The 18,136-nt window shown below is 40.9% G+C and overlaps 1 protein-coding gene and 2 long non-coding RNA genes across 3 annotated transcripts in view; 1 reads left to right on the top strand and 2 right to left on the bottom strand.

Annotated features, from left to right (window-relative positions):
- Nucleotides 1-18,136, top strand: part of LOC139553435 (uncharacterized) — an 84,282-nt gene that overhangs the window by 7,190 nt on the left and 58,956 nt on the right. The gene's annotated exons all lie outside the window — the stretch shown is intronic.
- LOC139553436 (uncharacterized) lies at nucleotides 5,785-8,933 on the bottom strand. The gene is made up of 2 exons (XR_011670652.1): nucleotides 8,815-8,933; nucleotides 5,785-8,047 (listed from the first exon to the last, which is right to left on the bottom strand). It is a non-coding gene; the product is annotated as an uncharacterized lncRNA (long non-coding RNA).
- Nucleotides 11,817-18,136, bottom strand: part of LOC139553432 (nucleolar protein 10-like) — a 54,078-nt gene continuing 47,758 nt past the window's right edge. Inside the window, exons 20-21 of the mRNA XM_071365745.1 lie at nucleotides 15,794-15,896; nucleotides 11,817-12,456 (exon numbers count right to left, since the gene is read on the bottom strand). Coding sequence (XP_071221846.1) covers nucleotides 12,259-12,456; nucleotides 15,794-15,896 — 301 coding nt within the window. The 3' untranslated portion in view covers nucleotides 11,817-12,258. The remainder of the gene's footprint in view (nucleotides 12,457-15,793; nucleotides 15,897-18,136) is intronic.

Raw genomic sequence — 18,136 nt, 5'->3', positions numbered from 1 at the left:
TACCGCCTGTCTAGCATATGAAGTCATTCTTTAAACTAGCGTTAAAACCCCAAGAACCTCACTGTTTTTCTCAATGGAATAAAAAAGTGGAAAAGAGGAAGGGGTGGGGGAATCGAGAAATGTCTACAAGGGCAAACCAGACAAAACAATCTGCTATGCTCCAGTTGTGGCTCTTTTTACGTCCTTCATTGGCGGGAAGCCCTGCTGCCACCCCTACCTTTGCTTCTCATTCTGTTCTGGCGGATGACGCACACATGGCTCCTGAGCAGGAAGTAGGCCTCAGCTCGGGGGCTACTTTGTTTACCACATATACAGTGCCTCCAGAAAGTATTCACACCCTTTTTCCACATTTTGTTATGCTACAGCCTGAATTTCAAATTGATTACATTTAGATTTTTTTGGCACTGATCTCCCCATACTGTCAAAGTGGAATTGTATTTTTTACAAATTAATAAAAAATCTAAATCTGAAATGTCTTGAGTCAATAAGTATTCAACCCCTTTGTTATGGGAAGCCTAAATAAGTTCAGCAGTAAAAATGTGCTTAAGTCACATAATAAGTTACATGGACTCATTGTGTGTGCAAAATAGTGTTTAACATGATTTTTGAATGACTAATGTAACAGGGTTGGTTATGTTTCCACTTGCCTCTAAAGAAATGTGTATTTGATGTTCAAGCATTCTTATTGGTTAGTTCAACTCTGATGACAATAAGGGGTGTTGTGATTGGCCCCGCTTGCAGATAGGGGGAGATCGCGAACGTCAGGTCTTCCCAGTATGAAAATGTGATGCAAGGGGTAGGTCACGTTCTGAATACTGTTTTCTATTTTCTATTTTACAATGTGTACAAGTTTGCTGTACGTTACTGATTTTATACATGTGTGGGTATATGGTACCTGTTAGGGATTGAAGGGCTTTCTGGGATGTGCTTTGGCATATGATTGCTGTAAATAATTGTGTTAGCTAGCATACACCGATGTCATGGTCACATAAGCCACGGCTAACACAGTTGTCTTCATGCTACAGATTTTGCCATCGACAGCCATTAACACTGTTAAGCCCTGCACAACTAACGTGCTGTTTCCCATTTAACAACAGGTATTTACACATGTTATATTTTGTATTGTATTTTTGTATTTTGTTGGCCCAGTATGAAAATGTGATGCAAGGGATTTTGCCATCGACAGCCAAATTCAAACACAAAGACCAGGGAGGTTTTCCAATGCCTCGCAAAGAAGGGCACCTATTGGTAGATAGGTAAAAGAAAAAAGCAGACATTGAATATCCCTTTGAGCATGGTGAAGTTATTAATTACACTTTGGATGGTGTATCAATACACCCAGTCACTACAAAGATACTTTGTAGATACTTCCTAACTCAGTTACCGGAGAGGAATTTCACCATGAGGCCAATGGTGACTAAAACAGTTACAGAGTTGAATGGCTGTGATAAGAGAAAACTGAGGATGGATCAACAACATTGTAGTTACTCCACAATACTAACCTAATTAACAGAGTGAAAAGAACAGAATAAAAAATATTCCAAAACATGTATCCTGTTTGCAACAAGGCACCAAAGTAATACTGCAAAACATGTGGCAAAGCAATTCACTTTATGTCCTGAATACAAAGTGTTATGTTTGGGGCAAATCCAATACAACACATTACTGAGTACCACTCTCCATATTTTCAAGCATAGTGATGGCTGCATCATGCTATGGGTAAACTTGTAATCGTTAAGGACTCGGGAGTTTTTCACCATAAAAAAATAAACGTAATGAAGCTAAGCACAGGCAAAATCCTAGAGGAAACCCTTGTTCAGTCTGCTTTCCACCAGATAATGGGAGATTAATTCACCTTTCAGCAGGATAATAACCTAAAACACAAGGCCAAATCTACGCTGGATTTGTTTACCAAGAAGACGGTGAATGTTCCTGAGTGGCCGAGTTACAGTTTTGACTTAAGTCTACTTGAAAATCTATGGCGATACCTGAAAATGGTTGTCTAGCAATTATCAACAACCAATTTGACAGAGTTTGAAGAATTTTGAAAAGAATAATGATTTTTTTTTCTCAACAATCCAGGTGTGGAAAGCTCTTAGAGACTTACCCAGAAAGCCTCACAGCTGTAATCGCTGCCAAAGGTGCTTCTAAAAAGTATTGGCTCAGGGGTGTGCTCAGGGGTGTGAATACTTATGTAAATGAGGTATTTCTGTATTTCATTTTCAATACATTTGCAAAAATTTCTAAAAATATATGTTTTCACTTTGCCATTATTGGATATTGTGTGTGGATGGGTGATAAAATAATATATTTAATCCATTTTGAATTCAGGCTGTAACACAACAAAATGTGGAATAAAACAAGGGGTATGAATAGTTTCTGAAGGCACTGTACATGTATCTGCTTGTTTAAAATGGCAGGGTCATGGGATACAGAGTGTGCAGCCATAGCGACCCTGAGTTTAGGCAAAGGAATGTCCCCTCGTCTTATCTTCCTCACTCTTTATTTTTCTCTCTCCTTCTGGTTCTCTCTCGTTGTGTTTTCCCCTTCCTCATGTAGCCTACTTTCCGTCTATCTCTCTCTTCCTGGTATATGGAGTCTGTTATCGCTTCAGTGGTTTATCGTGGCCCAACCCTGTAGCTAGGCCTTACACAAAAGTGATGATTTAGCACAAGGGCAGCCCACAAGATACACAGCTGTACAGTCAGGGCACATGGTGTTTGTGTGTGTATGTATGATTCTGTACATCTTGAACAGGACACAGAATAGTTACCTCATTTACAGGAGGACACAGACACACACTGTTGCACCCAATACTTTCAGATTCTTGCGGTATGATGGTATGAATTGCCATGGTATGATGGGACAAGCCTTACACAATATGTAATGCTTATTTTGTGCCTCAGCTACATGCACAGATTAAGAGGATTTAGCCTTTGAATGTTAAAGTAGTTGTCCAGTGTTTCCAGATTTCTATGAAATATGACCTATAATTAATTACAATACAAGTGAAATACTTTTCCTTCCAAAAAATGGTAATTGAGTATGTTAAAAAGCAGCTTTTCTGTGTTGGAATGGTGTGAGCGTATCCCAATTAAAAATATTAACGCAAGTAGACCGCTGATTGGCAGGCTCAGCCAATAAGGCAGGATGACATCATTCTCTATGAGGAAATATCAAGCATTTTTTAAACAGTTTGAAGTTGGTTTCTTTAATTGTTTATGCTTTGGCCACAAATATGAGTATAAGACGAGTCAACAACATTATTTGGGTATGAGATAACAGAATATGAGCTTTAAAAAGTGCAATTTTCAGTGGACAGTTTCTTTAACTTAAGAACTTGTGAATGTTGGCCCAGTTTCACAAAATACATCCTCATCTTCATCTCACATGAACAGTAAACCCAAACCAGTAGTTAAAGCACAAACAGTTGTTGTGCCTTGTGCTTTGAATAATTACGCTGGGTTGCTTATGTCCATGACAAGGAGATCTCCTGTGAGTCTCTGACGTAAACAGGTGGGCTTTGTGTCACATGCTGATACGGGGTCACAAATCAAACTGACCCACATTTGCTTATTTTCTTCTCTCTTTCTCTATCCCTCTCTCTTCTTGCTAAGTAGTAGATCTCTGTTAAACCAAAAAAGATTCGTCTGAGCTGTGAATCCTGTCACAACAACTATAGCATCAACTTATTGACTCCATTGGAAAAGAGGCATGCACTCTTTCGCAAGTCTTAACATAAGAGCCAGAGCAAGGCAACATGGATAGCCATTGTTAGGCTTCATTATGAAATGACTATATGTTATGAAGCATTGGCCTGGTTTGATCAGAGAATAATGTGTTAGAATCAAGACAGGTAAGATGAGATCTTATGAGGTGAGCCAATTAATGCAGTCTGACCTAATGACCATTTGGCAGTGATGAGGTGTGTTTGACAACCACTAAGTGTGCACTGATACACAAGTGATCCTATCTTTGCACTCAAGAACCCTCAGCCCCATGTGTGTACATCATGCTCTGGTAACATAGTAGCTATGACACTACGTCACTAGTGGCCAGTTAATTTAAGTTTGATTTATTTACCCAGCTGTGTCCTGACAATTTTTTTAAATTGAAAGCAGAAACCATTACCCAAAGTGACTTACTTAAAATCTTTTGTTTTACAATCTCTTCATTGTCCTCAGTTCCCATTATCTTGTGCCGAGGTAGTTTTATTTGTTTAAATGACCAACAATTATCTTCCCTGCATTAGTTGTACAATGTGTTGGATAATCTCCCCTTTGCTAAATCATTTCCTCAGTTGCAGTGTGGTTAGGTACTTGCTTTTATCATGTCTTCTCTCTCTCTCTTTCGCTCACACACAAACAGATCTGGGTGGGTAGCTTGCGGCTTTAGGTCGTTTCCAATGCTCGGGTAAGTATAAAATAAAAAAAGGTATGAAAAGAAACATGTTTCAGTCTCTCCAGTTCTACCTCAACACCAGAGAATGTTTAGAGAGAGAGAGTGATGTGTGGGTTTACACTGATTTCACTCAACCATAAAATCTTTGACCTAAAACTTCTTGGGATGTCTTTGTCTACCCACATTTTCTACCCGGCAGTTTTCCTTCAAGTTGTGATTGCTTACACAACTGGAAGAGCAGGAGTCATTGTGTGTACACACTCACATTGCATGAGTCAATGGGTGACGCAGGGGGGTGGTACTTACCCAACAATGGTGGTGAGTAATGTTCCCTCAAAATGTTCCTGGCACTGAGCCAATTTCAGGTCTGCTGAGTGCAAACTTGAATGTTGTGAAAATGTTGTGCAACTTTCGGCGTGCGATTGCTGAGAACACCACACAGTTTTAACAGAAGACAACATTTTAACATGGACATATCATTCAGCCCACAGTAGCAGCCAATGTGTGGTGTTCAATGCCTACAATACATTAGACTTTTGAAAAAAAAACATGCAGGGCTTGACATTAACCTTTCAGACAAGGGGGGTGACTGAAAATGTTGTGTTTGATGCAAGAAACCACTTCACAGAATAAAACTCAATTCCATACCATTATTACAGAAAATCAGACAAATTATGCTAGGCTCTACCTATTGGCTACTTAGTTAATTCAAGATCATCTCAAAATACACTTCCCCTTTAAGACATAAAAAAAAAATCTTTCCCTGACTGGCTTTTCAAAGATGGCTAGAAATGCACACATTTGGTATTCTTGTTGGAGGCAACCACTCCCCCATTGTTGACTAGAAATTACAATAACTCACTAACAAGCAAAGAATATGAACAAATGTGCACACGTGGCTACATGCAGCTCTCAAAACAAGCACATCTACTTGTGACCTCTCATACTGTAGCCTAACATACAGTTCAAAGTGAACGGCACTAATCCATATATGGCAATGGTTATTGCATATAGGCTTACTGCAACTCTGATTGGTTATGGTGCACATACGGGCCTGAGTTGTGCCTGTCAACGCAATAGAATCCTACTCCATGTATACTAAATCTTGCATAGTTTGTTTTGTTTCGGTATATTACATTGACATTTCAACCTGTGAAAGTGCATTTATCGTGTTGTTGTTGTATGCATTGTTTACTGTTGAAGAATAAAGTTGAATTGAGCTTCCTTATTTCATGTTCCTCTTCAGCACTGTACGGTTGTGGATCATTCAACTTAACCAAACATGAAATAATTGCACATCCACATATAAGCACAAGCACACCCACACAAACATCCACAAAGGTACACACACAGAAACACATTACAGCACGTGTACAAAGAATGTGCAAACCTATATACATTTTATTAGTACTGTAGGGGTTAGAACATGATCCTTCATAAAGACAACACAAACCTTTATTACAACTCAACGAGTATGCCTCTGGACAAACATCTGTTGTAGAAATTCAGCCCAGATAAAATGTATCCTGGTTCAGTTCTCTTTTTGGCGTGAAGTCTTTCCTTGCGTGACTTCATCTCAGAGATCACACACACACCTCATCTTTTTGGTATTTCCTTCGCAGACACACGTCATTAACTTTAGTCCACGCCCACTATTTCCCAACCTTCCCATGCATCGTCTCTGATTAAACCACTGCTGGCAAAATACCAAAATATTTATTATGACAACCCCAACCCATCCTACTGCTCCAAACAATCTCTGTAAAATTCCAGTGTTATTCATTTGGGAAGGAGTGTGTGTGTGTGGGGGGGGGGGGATGTTGAGTGTGGAAGTGGGATGTTACAACTACTCATTCATTGGGAAATGGAACAAAGATGATTGTAGGATGTTCACAAATTACACCCAGTCACACAAAATGTGAGAAGTGTTGTTTGGGGGTGGTGCTGCTACCTGAAGTCCTTCCTTGAGGCATCTGGAGTGCACTGCTAGCTACTACTACACCTGAAGCACCTAGCACATCCCATATGTTCTCTCATGAGTTCTCACTCATAACTGGCCCTTAAGCAGAGGAAAGGAGTCCCTTTTAGGCTATTGGCATCTAGGCCATGTCCTCCCACTACCATACCACCTCCCTCCTCTGGTGGTGGCAGCATCATGCTATGGGGATGTTTTTCAGTGGCAGGGACTGGGAGACTAGTCAGGATTGAGGGAAAATGAACGGAGCAAAGTACAGAGAGATCCTTGGTAAAAACCGGCTCCAGAGCGCTTAGGGCCTCAGGCTGGGTAGAAGGTTCCCTTTCCAACAGGACAACGACCCTAAGCACACAGCCAAGACAACGTAGGAGTGGCTTTGGGACAAGTCTCTGACTGTCTTTGAGTGGCCCAGCCGGAGCCCGGACTTGAACCTGGTAAAACATCTCGAGAGACCTGAAAATAGCTGTGCAGCAACACTCCCCATCCAACCTGACAGAGCTTGAGAGGATCTGCAGAGAAGAATGAGAGAAACTCCCCAAATACAGGTGTGCCAAGCTTGTAGCGCCATACCCAAGAAAACCCAAGGCTGTAATCGTTGCCGAAGGTGCGTCAAAGTAGAGTGAAGGGTCTGAATACTTAAATGTCATATTTTTTATGGGGTATTGTGTGTAGTAGATTGAGGAGTGAAAAAAAGCAATTTAATCAATTTTATAATAAGGCTGTAACGTAACAAAATGTGGATAAAGTTAAGGTGTCTGAATATTTCCGAATGCACTGTAGCGCCCCTGTGTTTTTAAGCGCGGATATCGACTCTGCCACTTCAGCATGCTTTTGTGGCACAGTCGATGTTCCGCTGGGCTTCGGGCCAGAAGGTTGAGTGTTCAAGCCACACTCCCTGTCAGTTTCATTGCAATACATTCATTTGGAAAGTACACTAATGCACATTTGCTCAATGATGAACAACAGCATGCTGCATGCATACTCAAATGTACAGCGCTGCACCACTGACTCGCCAGTCTTTGGCAGAACACAAACCTTAATAACATCTGCAATGTACATATGCATGTGAGAAATACCCTCTGGCTTAAATCTTACTGTTTAAAAGAGTGGAAGGGAGCTGAAATCAAATTGAACTTCTTTTGTTGTTCATCCTTGTTTAAACCAAGTTTGAATTTGCTTTCAGAATAAAACTTGGTTTAAAAAGGATTAATCACAAAACCAGGTCACAGTGAAACAATCAGGTTGGATTTTGTGACACTTGACTGGATATATTTAACCTTTACCAGTCCATGCCACTCAGTCCGCTGTGTTGCATAAGGAAACCTTGCCCAGGCCTTTTCTGCCAACTCATCATTTATCCCTGCCCTGGTTGACCGTCACAATGCTTTCATCTTTGAGCGGTCTCTCCCTGGGCCTTTCAAGTCTGGGTCATCCAGTGTTAGCTTTGCCTTAAAGCAATGGCGTTTTTTTCATGGGATATATTTTATGACTTGTTAACGGTTCATAAAGGTCGAGCTGTCTGGGTCCTCTAGCTGTGCTGGAGGGAGGAAGGCAGTAGCTGAGCTATGAGAGATGCCAAGACAGCAGTGAGATCATTCTCTCCATCCACAAGCCATGTGGGAAAGTAGGGGGTAATGATCTGCATCAACACATTTCGCTCCATCCATCGTTCTGGAAGAGTAGAGAAGACAAAAGAGGGATCGGAGAGAGAGAGAGGTGAGAGATTAAGAAAGGGAAAATGTTTTCGTCCATAAAAGCATTTGAAAGATTCTCCTCTCTTAATGAATTAAGTGTTTTTAAAGTCTTGGAAGGCATTCACATGGTGCCCGCCTGATTCCGAACCAAGTTAAGCTTGCGTAAATGGAACGTAGTTGCCTTTTTATGCACTTTTCTCTATGCATATTCCGACCTTGAATTTAAGCACGAGAATAGCGTGCGTTTTGGGTGGAGATCGAATAAATGAAGGTGTGGCGGAGGTGTCTACAGATATACTTCTGTATTCTTACCTTGACTTTATTCCCTAATAATTCCATCACCATGAATAAGGTCTAGTGAACCAACCGGTTCCATGTAGAAAAAGCATCTACTTTCATTTCCGATAGAAATAACACCATTCTCCATGCACTGTAATTTACAACTTGATAAGAGCTAGGTACATGAGCAATCCGTTTGTTTAAGGGAATTGTAGATATAGATGACACTTGTTTTAGATCTATTTTACCTTATAATCACTGGAGACAAATGTGAAACCAGTCATATGGCAGCAAACTGAAGCATATCAACTTTCCCACAGTAAAGTTTATGAAATGCTGTGCTATAGGCTACCCCTACTTTCTATGTTTCCTATTTGTATCATAACCACACATTCTCCTGCCAATTTACTGTTAGTTCCCTTCAGTTGGTATAGCCTATATTGTCATTCCATGCGTTTCGCTTACCTTCATTTGCTTCCTCTGTAAATGCGGTCATGGCGGTGTGGCAACAGTTGATAATATAAAAAAGAAAAAAAGCCACGTAGGCTAATTAAATCGTTATGGAGCGGAGCGCAGACCAAGCCCCATTGGGATTTGCACACACTTTATCAGCATAAGTAGGCTACACGGTTAATTATTTGGAGTCACAACGTTCCCACACAATGTCACTGCTAATATGTTACTAGGCCACAGGCTGAGTTTTACTGCAAGCCAAGAAAGCAACACCAGAGCACCCCTGTCATTTGAACACTGGATTTCTCATTAAACCAATTAAAGTCTCCATATGCCCCAGAGGACCTGTCTTTAAAAGCACTGACAAAGATTGGTCAAGTGATGAAAAAACTACCCAGGTTCAAAAAAGCAGTCCGAAGTAAAATGTTATTTTCCCTAGAATTCACATTCTCTCCCCTGACCCCTGCTCTTCACTCTACCCCATTTAAGGCCATGGACCATGGTCCCCTCCCTAACCCCACGTCAAAGCTCAGATGGTGACTTGTGTGTGATTGCTTCTCAGGGCGGCCCATTCAATCACACAGTGGAGGGGATTACTCTATGAAAGCAGCCCCAACTCAGCTTCTTTTGTCTGGGCTGCTGTGGCCCGCAGAAGCAGTGCACACTGGGTCAAACCTGGCCTTTGAGACAACCCAAATTCCCATTTTGGTTGCCTCAATGCAAAATGGAGCTCTTAATGACTGGTGTGAGTAAGTTACTGCTTGTCTTGTGCTGTGAATGAGTCATTGTGGTGGTAGTTCAAGATGAATACATACCATGATTTGGGGACTTAATCAATAAACTAATTATGGGATTGTGGTGAAACAATCTTTCACAAGTTTTTGGAAGCTCTTTTAAAGGTTTATTCAAGGAGCTACATCCCAACTGTCATCTTAGTTTACATAAAGCATTTGAGCTAGTACGCATCTCAATTCATTGGAGCATGGGGAATTCAATGCAATGATCTGAGCTGATTTTAGACAGCCTAAACTGAAATGCATTCTATTAGTTACTCTGGCGTGTTCCTTTTTTTTAAATTTCTTGGAAAAAGAGTGATGTGCTACAGGAAGTGCCAACTTACCCTGACCCACTTCTTGTGGCCTAGATCTGGCATAACCATGGTGATGGTTTTGTCGAGCAAAAAAGAAGACCCTGTGAAAAAATCTACAAGTATCACCAGCTGTCCAGACTTGAGACAGATAGACTAACCATTCCCACATCAGTCGGTAGGTTTGCTGTCTTGAGGATAAGTTAGCAAATGACAAACACAACCAAAGTTCACTTTGTAGCATCCCAGTTGATGGCTTGAATGAGCCTCTTACGTAAGTATGATTGGTGGTGACACGCAGTCGCTCTCTCACGCTCACTTTCTTTTCCTCTTTTCTTCCCAAACACAACGAGGAAAAAGTAGGCTGTGGTTATCAGCTATGTGACCCCTGGAAGCACACAGCAGTGCTTAACATACAAAATGCTATGGAAGCTACTGCATTGTTCAGGTCTAAATCATCTGCCCACTCCCCATGCACCACTACCCACCACCCCACACACAACTGTGCCATGAAGAAAGAGTCACCCGTTCCTGACTAACTTAAGTGTGTCATGAAGACCACAAGCCTCAACCCCTCAGACACTCATAATCCCTCACTATTTCCGTATAGCAGGTCTCTCTAACCCTGTTCCTGGAGAGCCATCTTCCTGTAGGTTTTCGCTCCAACCCGATTCAGTTTCTCAACCTGCTAATTATTACAATCAGGTGTGCTAGATTAGGGTTGGGGCGAAAACCTACAGGACAGTAGCTCTCCAGGAACAAGGTTGGAGAGCCCTGCCGTAGTCTCCGACTGCACTCTATTTCACTCAGTTTTACTACACACAACTAGTTGTATGGTCAAGGCCTTCCTTTTGAATCATACCATTGAATCTTGAGATATGCTTGCATAACTTGGACATTTGAGTAAATTAACCGTTATCCTTTCTTTGTTTCACCTGTTGTTATTCATCCCACTCTGCAGCAACCAACAATGGAAAGTAGAATGAACTGCTTCAACTTTCTTCAGACATTCTATAATCTTTGGATTACATTTGTATGTCATACTCCACTCACAATGATCTGGGCAAAGTCAAATGAGCATAACAATTGTAAGAGGGACTAGCCAGTTTAGAGGGGTAAGCACCAAACAGGCGGGAAGGAAGAGCAAGGGAGGCAGACAGTGGCTAAAGCTGGGAATGAACTCAATATACTTTTAAATACTAAAAACAAATCAAAACTGGAGAAATGATAACGGACCTACATTCATACAGTTTATTTACTGTGGTCAGATTGCTAATAATCACCCAAATGAAAGCTAGACAGTCAGAGAGCATTGGAAATTCCAAAAACGATGGATAGAGGACAATTTTTTGCTAATTTTGATGGCGGACCTCGTTGAAGACCGAATGCGGGACAAAACTAGTTTGAGGTACCAGGCAACAGTGTTTTAATGGAGTGGGTCGGGGGGAATTGGACAGCACCTCCTGCCATTTCAAAAGGGGCAGGATCAAAGGAGACACGAGGGCCCAGCCATGTGTGAAAGGGTGATGGGAGGACAAACGGAGAAAGGTGCTTCCAAGAATTGGGGATCCATGTCCAACAGGACTTCTCTGTTTTCTCTTCCCTCCTTTTTCCATTTGTGGCCGTTTGATTTCCACAGAAAGTGTTGTCATACAAAGGAAGTAAAAGAGGTTTGTGAAGCCTTTCAGTTGTTAGTCATACAAGTGAACAGACATTATTGGGTGCTAATCCTTATGTCAGTTGATTAAAACAATGACTTTACCCATACAACTGAGGCTTCACCTGTAATTAATTTAAAGATACATGCATCTCTTCGGAGAATGGAACGAGTCAGTAACTCAGTGTGTCCAATTGTTGGACGTATTTTTGGATAGCTGCTTCCATCGACCATGAGGCTACTATCAAAACATAACACAGACCAGGGAGATAAGTTTAGTAGAAAGGGTTTATGGGCTAGGCACAGTGCCTAATACAGATATGTTTTGTCTGCACTAGAGAACAATGAGGATTGTGAAGTGAAAAAACCACGGTGAAGGTCAGGAGCTTCTCACGGACATACGAATGCACACAGATCAAACTGCATACACCACAAAATCACACCATTTTGCACGCAACAGACATTACACATTGTATACTTTCATAGCAGCTCCACCAACATATCTTCATAACTGAGTTACAGGGCAGGTCACAATCGGTCAGGTCACTTTTGTATCACAACCTCTTGATTCCCAGACGGTAACAAAGTTTCATTCTATTATAAAATTAGGTTGGGAAATGGCTGTAAGAAAAGACATTACCCTTTTGACTTTGGGCTACTTAATCTCAGTATCTTCTTCCCTGAGAGTAGTTCAGTTACCACTGCCTCTACCTCAGTAGTGCTCCCTGCCTCTACTCCCTCCCCTGCCTCTACTCCCTCCTCTGCCTCTAAATCCGCCCCTCCCTCTAAATCCGCCTCTACCTCTACCCCTGCCTCTCTCACTCGACAGGTGTCCAGCGGACCTCCTCAGCTTCTTCCTCTCCTCGTGGTGATCACGCTCCGCCTGCTGCTGCCGCTGTTGCTGCTCCGACTGAAGGAGATAATTGAGAAAGGAGAGGCAGAGAGCGAAAGGAGAAAGATATACTTTTAATTAGAGTATGATTTAAGCTGCAATATATAACTGTTTGGGCAACCTGACCCAATTCACATATAAATGTGTGTTATAGATCTGTCATTCTCATTGAAAGCAAGTATAAGAAGCGGTAGATCTGTTCTATGTGCGGTATTTCTATGCTTCCAGATCTTAAGTTTTGTTTTTACGTCTTTTACTTTCGGGTTTATACACCTTCAAACAGCTGAAAATGCAATATTTCTGGTTATGGAAATTATATTTAACAGCAGTTTAGATACAGAGCTGCCAACTCCAACGCATTGGCCATGAGACACTCATTTGACCCACTTCTCACGCATTGAAAAGTACTACTTTCATTTTTCAACTGTGCTCCAAATCGTTTTGAAATCGGAGCATCTTCGCCTGAAATTTAACATCATTGTCCTGTCTTACAGCGGCACATTGAAGCATATGATTGGCGATTGGATGCATGGTATAAAGAAACGCCCCTCAAGATTAGAGCGGAGGTAAATGGAGAGAGAACAGTCTCCCCTGCGTTTTTAAAAATGTAAAAAGAGAAGCACGGTTTTGTTTGCTGTTACTCCCGTCCCCATTTCAGAATACAGCCTTGACAGCATGTACTAAAGTCAATTTAATCCACACTTGCATTAGTCCCCTTGTTTGGTGATTGACATTTAGGCTGTGACAACGACAAGGCAGCACCACAGACCTACAGTATGTTTTAGCAGGGAAGTTTGGTAGGGTGACCTGATTTGGAACTATGAAAGAAATTTTGTCAAACAGATTTTGAACCCAAAAGTAAAACTTTTAATTCTACATATACAAATAATTTGGGTAGAGTGTAGGGGCAGATTTATGCAATCTTGTCTTCAGTAGATTTTATTAGCTATTTACTTAATTTAGTCTGATCAGTGGAACAATTGTCATTCTTAACGATGGGCTAAAATATAGGGTAATTACTGTGCTTCATCAAGAACACTACTGTTATTCCCCACACTTATTTTATTATTCCACTTCTTCACAATTCTGCCACTGTAAACACATTTTAAATCTGATATGCCTACTTCTGTGTTTGAAAATGAATTATATGAGGCTATGTATTTTTTTGCAGCTATTTAAGTCATCCAATGCTTATTTGTATATTACATGCTTATTAAATTACATTTTAGTATTGTGCACATGCTAGGCAGAGATGGTAGGGGGACTCACAACTCAAACAGTTGAGTAAGATGATGGCAAGGACCTTCAACTAGTAGGCATAAACCACCTGAATATTGATATTCATTACATTTTTCTTCAAGGTTTGGTGATTTTAAGAAATGTATTGTTATAACAATAACATTTTCAAACACCCAGCACTTGCGAATCATAGATCAGGGATGGCCAACCCACCTGGAGAGCAAGCAGGATTTTCTTCCAGTCCTATTTTAAAGAGATAGTTCACCCAAATTACAAAACATAAAGTGTTTGTGTCCTTACCTTGAAAGCAGTCTATGGACAAACAGACTGCAATCTATAATTTGGTTACCCACTGCCATCAACCATTAATATTGGTAACAATCCCCGGTAGGTGTCGTATACAACTTTCCACCCGAGAACAGGGGTCAATCCCGGTTTCCAACCTTCCCACTGTTTCTAGCATTTGCCTGTCTCCCTATCTCATTTTCATTACTGAATAAAGTGTCAAACCACCTAAAAAATGTTACAGCAAATATTAGCATACTTTACATTTCATCCCCCTAAAATCTCAAAGTAACAAATTCGTAAAATTTTGAGTGTTCATTTAATGTTCAATGCATCCTGAATACACCTAATTTTCCACCCTGGTCATAGGCCTAAGCCATGTCAAAATACGCAGAATTGCAGGAAATTAGCTTTAAAACAGTAACATTTTCCTGGGGTAGGAATCAATCCCCTGTCTAGATCCCCAATCCCCAGTCTAGAGATTGTGCCAGGGGCAAATCTAACTCCAAGATATCTTCAAAAGTTGGCTGCCCTGTAGATGGATTCTCTACACTGTACTTGCTTGTTTTGTCACAAACTGAAATTAGGCGAACTATTACAATTTTAGCAACCAAGAAATGGCGGAGCGATTTCTGCATAGTGCATCTTTAAGCGATCTTCTGCAAAACAATTATAGCTTTCTCTTAACAGACCTGTAATCAACATTGACCCCCAGCTCATGTAGTAGTACAGGGGATTTACCCAGCAGACAGACTCAGTCTCTCTGCATGTGAGGGAGCCTTGGCCAAACTTAGCTTGGCCTTGCACCATCAGTGTCTCATGCAAAACCAATGATATTGATTTGAAACCCTGCAATGTCCATGCAACTCAGTGATAATTAGAAGGGTGATGATACAAGAGTCAGTCGGGCGACTGTGTTAATAAAAATTCAAAGTCAAAACAACAGTCAAACAAATGGCCATGATCAAAACTTGCCATTTTCTGTGACATTGTTCCTCTTCTGCAGGCACCGTTATAGATTATACTCAGTGGCTACAAACAGTGTCAACCTTAACCTGTAAATATGTATGTTTGGGAAAACACACAGACTGATGGCGATACAGCGTACTCAGAAAGTATTCACACCCCAGAGTACTCAGAAAGTATTCACACCCAAAATCCCAAAATGTTAAAGTGGAATTATGTTTTAAAACATTATTTTTTAAATGTATAAAAAATGTGAAAAACTGAAATGTTTTGAGTTAATAAGTGTTCAACCCCTTTGTTATGGCAAGCCTAGATAAGTTCAGGAGTAAAAATTTGCTTAAGTTATATAAGTCAGCAATGTGTCAAGAAGCAGTGTGGCTTGCAGGGTCGTGTTTTGGAGGACGCATGGCTCTCGACCTTCACTTCTCCCGAGTCCGTAAGGGAGTTGCAGCGATAGGACAAGACTAACTACCAATTGGATATCACGAAATTGAGGAGAAAAACAAAATGATAAATGGAAGAGGCAAGTGAAAGGGGGAAAATTGTTTGTCAGCCCTGCATTAAAGACCAAAATTGGTTAAAGAAAATTGTGTTTCATTTAAGGAACAAAAAAATGGACCGCTGTGCCATATAGATTGCAAAATAGTTGGGAAGAGATTTGATGTACTGATTCCATGGCACATGGTTTACGAACTGATACGCAAAACAATGACAAACTCTGTTTGTTACTGTATCGAGGATCAGCAGAAATCCAGATCCGTAGTTTGAAAAGACATGACTGTGGAGGTAGCATATGTTGAAGGCAAATTATACATTTGTTGTTCCTTTCAGTGGCTTATTATGTAATGGTGTCATCATGACTTACCTTCTTGAGGGTGAAGGTGAGCTGTTTGCTGCCAACAGCTGTGTCAGCCACGTTTACTGTTCCAGAACGTTCCTCCAGCTTCAGACGCTCCTCCAGTGATGCTCTAGTAGACACATAACATGTCAATACGGGACACATGGGCAGGTCTATCACCAGCATACACACAATACAATGGTGATGAAATGCAGTACCTATAAAGGTGTAGAAAAGAGTACTTAAATATCCTACTCAAGTAGAAGTACTGTTACTTTAATGACATTTTTCGCTCATTTAAAAAGTACTCAGAGTAAAAGCAATGGAGTTACTTTTCAAATAAAAACATTAACAAATTATAATTTAAAAAAGGCACTTGAGCCAACATTTTTTTTAAAATGCTGCAGTGAATTCCTTGTCCGTTTTATGTGTTGGGAGTAGGGTGCACTACAGAAACTGCTCTATTAACATTTAGTCTTCTTTCACTCAAAACTTTTTAATGAGTTTGAAGCACAAGTAGAGGGTGTGTTACATAATGGGAAGAAAACCTTGGGACACCCTTCCTGTATTTGGAGCCTTCCTATATTTGACCCGTGTCCTAATTTTTCTTGCTACGTGCTGCATGTGTCCACCTGTCAAGACAGTGATGGATGTGACAGACTCTCAGGCCAGGCCACACATTTCTGTCTGCTGTAGAGAGCTCAGTACAGTCAGGCACCTGAGACACAGTCACACAGGCCCACACGTTTCCCTGCTAATCGTTGTAGTGGCAAAAAAAATACTTATAAACTAGGGCTACACAATGAATCAAATTCACATCAAAATCGCAATAGAGGCATGTGCAATATCCAGATCGCAAGAGATCCATGTAGATGCAATATTTTGAAACATATCAGCCGCGTGTAACATCCGTTTTAATAGTTCCCCCTCCTCGCTGTTAGATCAAATCAAATATTATTTGTCACATGTGCCAAATACAACAGGTGAAATTACCGTGAAATGCTTACTTACAAGCCCTTAACCAACAATGCAGAGGAAGATAATATATTCTAACTAATCAAAAAAAATATAACAATAATATAACAACAACGACGCTATATACAGGGGGTACGGGTTAGTTTAGGTAATTGAGGTCATATGTACACTGAACAAAACTATACACCTAAGTTTGTTCCATGTTTCATGAGCTGAAATAAAAAAATGCCCAAAATTTTCCATACGCACAAAAAGCTTATTTCTCTTAAATGTTGTGCGCAAATTTGTTTACATCCCTGTCAGTGAGCATTTCTCATTAACCAAGACAGGTGTGGCATAAGAAGGTGATTAAACAGCATGATCATTAGACAGATGCATCTTGTGCTGGGGACAATAAAAGGCCACTTTAAAATGTACAGTTGTGTCACACAACACCACAAATGTCTCAAGTTGAGGGAGCGTGCAATTGGCATGCTGACTGCAGGAATGTCCACCAGAGCTGTCGCCGGAGAATTGTATGTTTATTTCTCTACCATAAGCTGCCTCCAACGTCGTTTTAGAGAATTTGGCAGTATGTCCAACCGCCCTCATAAACACAGACCACGTATAACCACTCTACCCCAGGACCCCCACATCTGGCTTCCTCACCTGTGGGATCGTTTGGGGGGGGGGGGGGGGGGGGGTTGCTGAGGAGTATTTCTGTCTATACTAATGCCCTTTTGTGCAGAAAAACTCATTCTGATTGGCTGGGCCTGGCTCCCCAGTGGGTGTGCCTGGCTGCCAAGTGAGTGGGCCTATGCCCTCCAAGGCCCACCCATGGCTGCACCCCTGCCCAGTTAATTTATTTCAATTTACCGATTTCCTAATATGGACTGTAACTCAGTGAAATCGTTGCATTTATATTTTTGTTCAATATACATGTACAGTTGAAGTCGGAAGTTTACATACACTTAGGTCAAAGTCATTAAAACTCGTTTCTCCACCAATGTCTTGTTAACAAACAATAGTTTTGGCAAGTCGGTTAGGACATCTACTTTGTGCATGACACACAGTAATTTTCCCAATAATTGTTTACAGACAGATTATTTCACTTATAATTCGCTGTATCACAATTCCAGTGGGTCAGAAGTTTACATAAACTAAGTTGACTGTGCCCCAAAACAGCTAGGAAAATTCCAGAAAATGATGTCATGGCTTTAGAAGCTTCTGATAGGCTAATTGACATCATTTGAGTCAATTGGAGCTGTACCTGTGGATGTATTTCAAGGCCTACCTTCAAACTGACTGCCTCTTTGCTTGACATCATGGGAAAATCAAAAGAAATCAGCCAAGACCTCAGAAAAACAATTGTAGACCTCCACAAGTCTGGTTCATCCTTGGGAGCAATTTCCACTT

This window comes from Salvelinus alpinus, chromosome 25 (genome assembly GCF_045679555.1).
Source record: "Salvelinus alpinus chromosome 25, SLU_Salpinus.1, whole genome shotgun sequence".
NCBI classification, from domain to species: Eukaryota; Metazoa; Chordata; class Actinopteri; order Salmoniformes; family Salmonidae; genus Salvelinus; species Salvelinus alpinus.
This window is presented reverse-complemented; position numbering and strand designations above follow the sequence as displayed.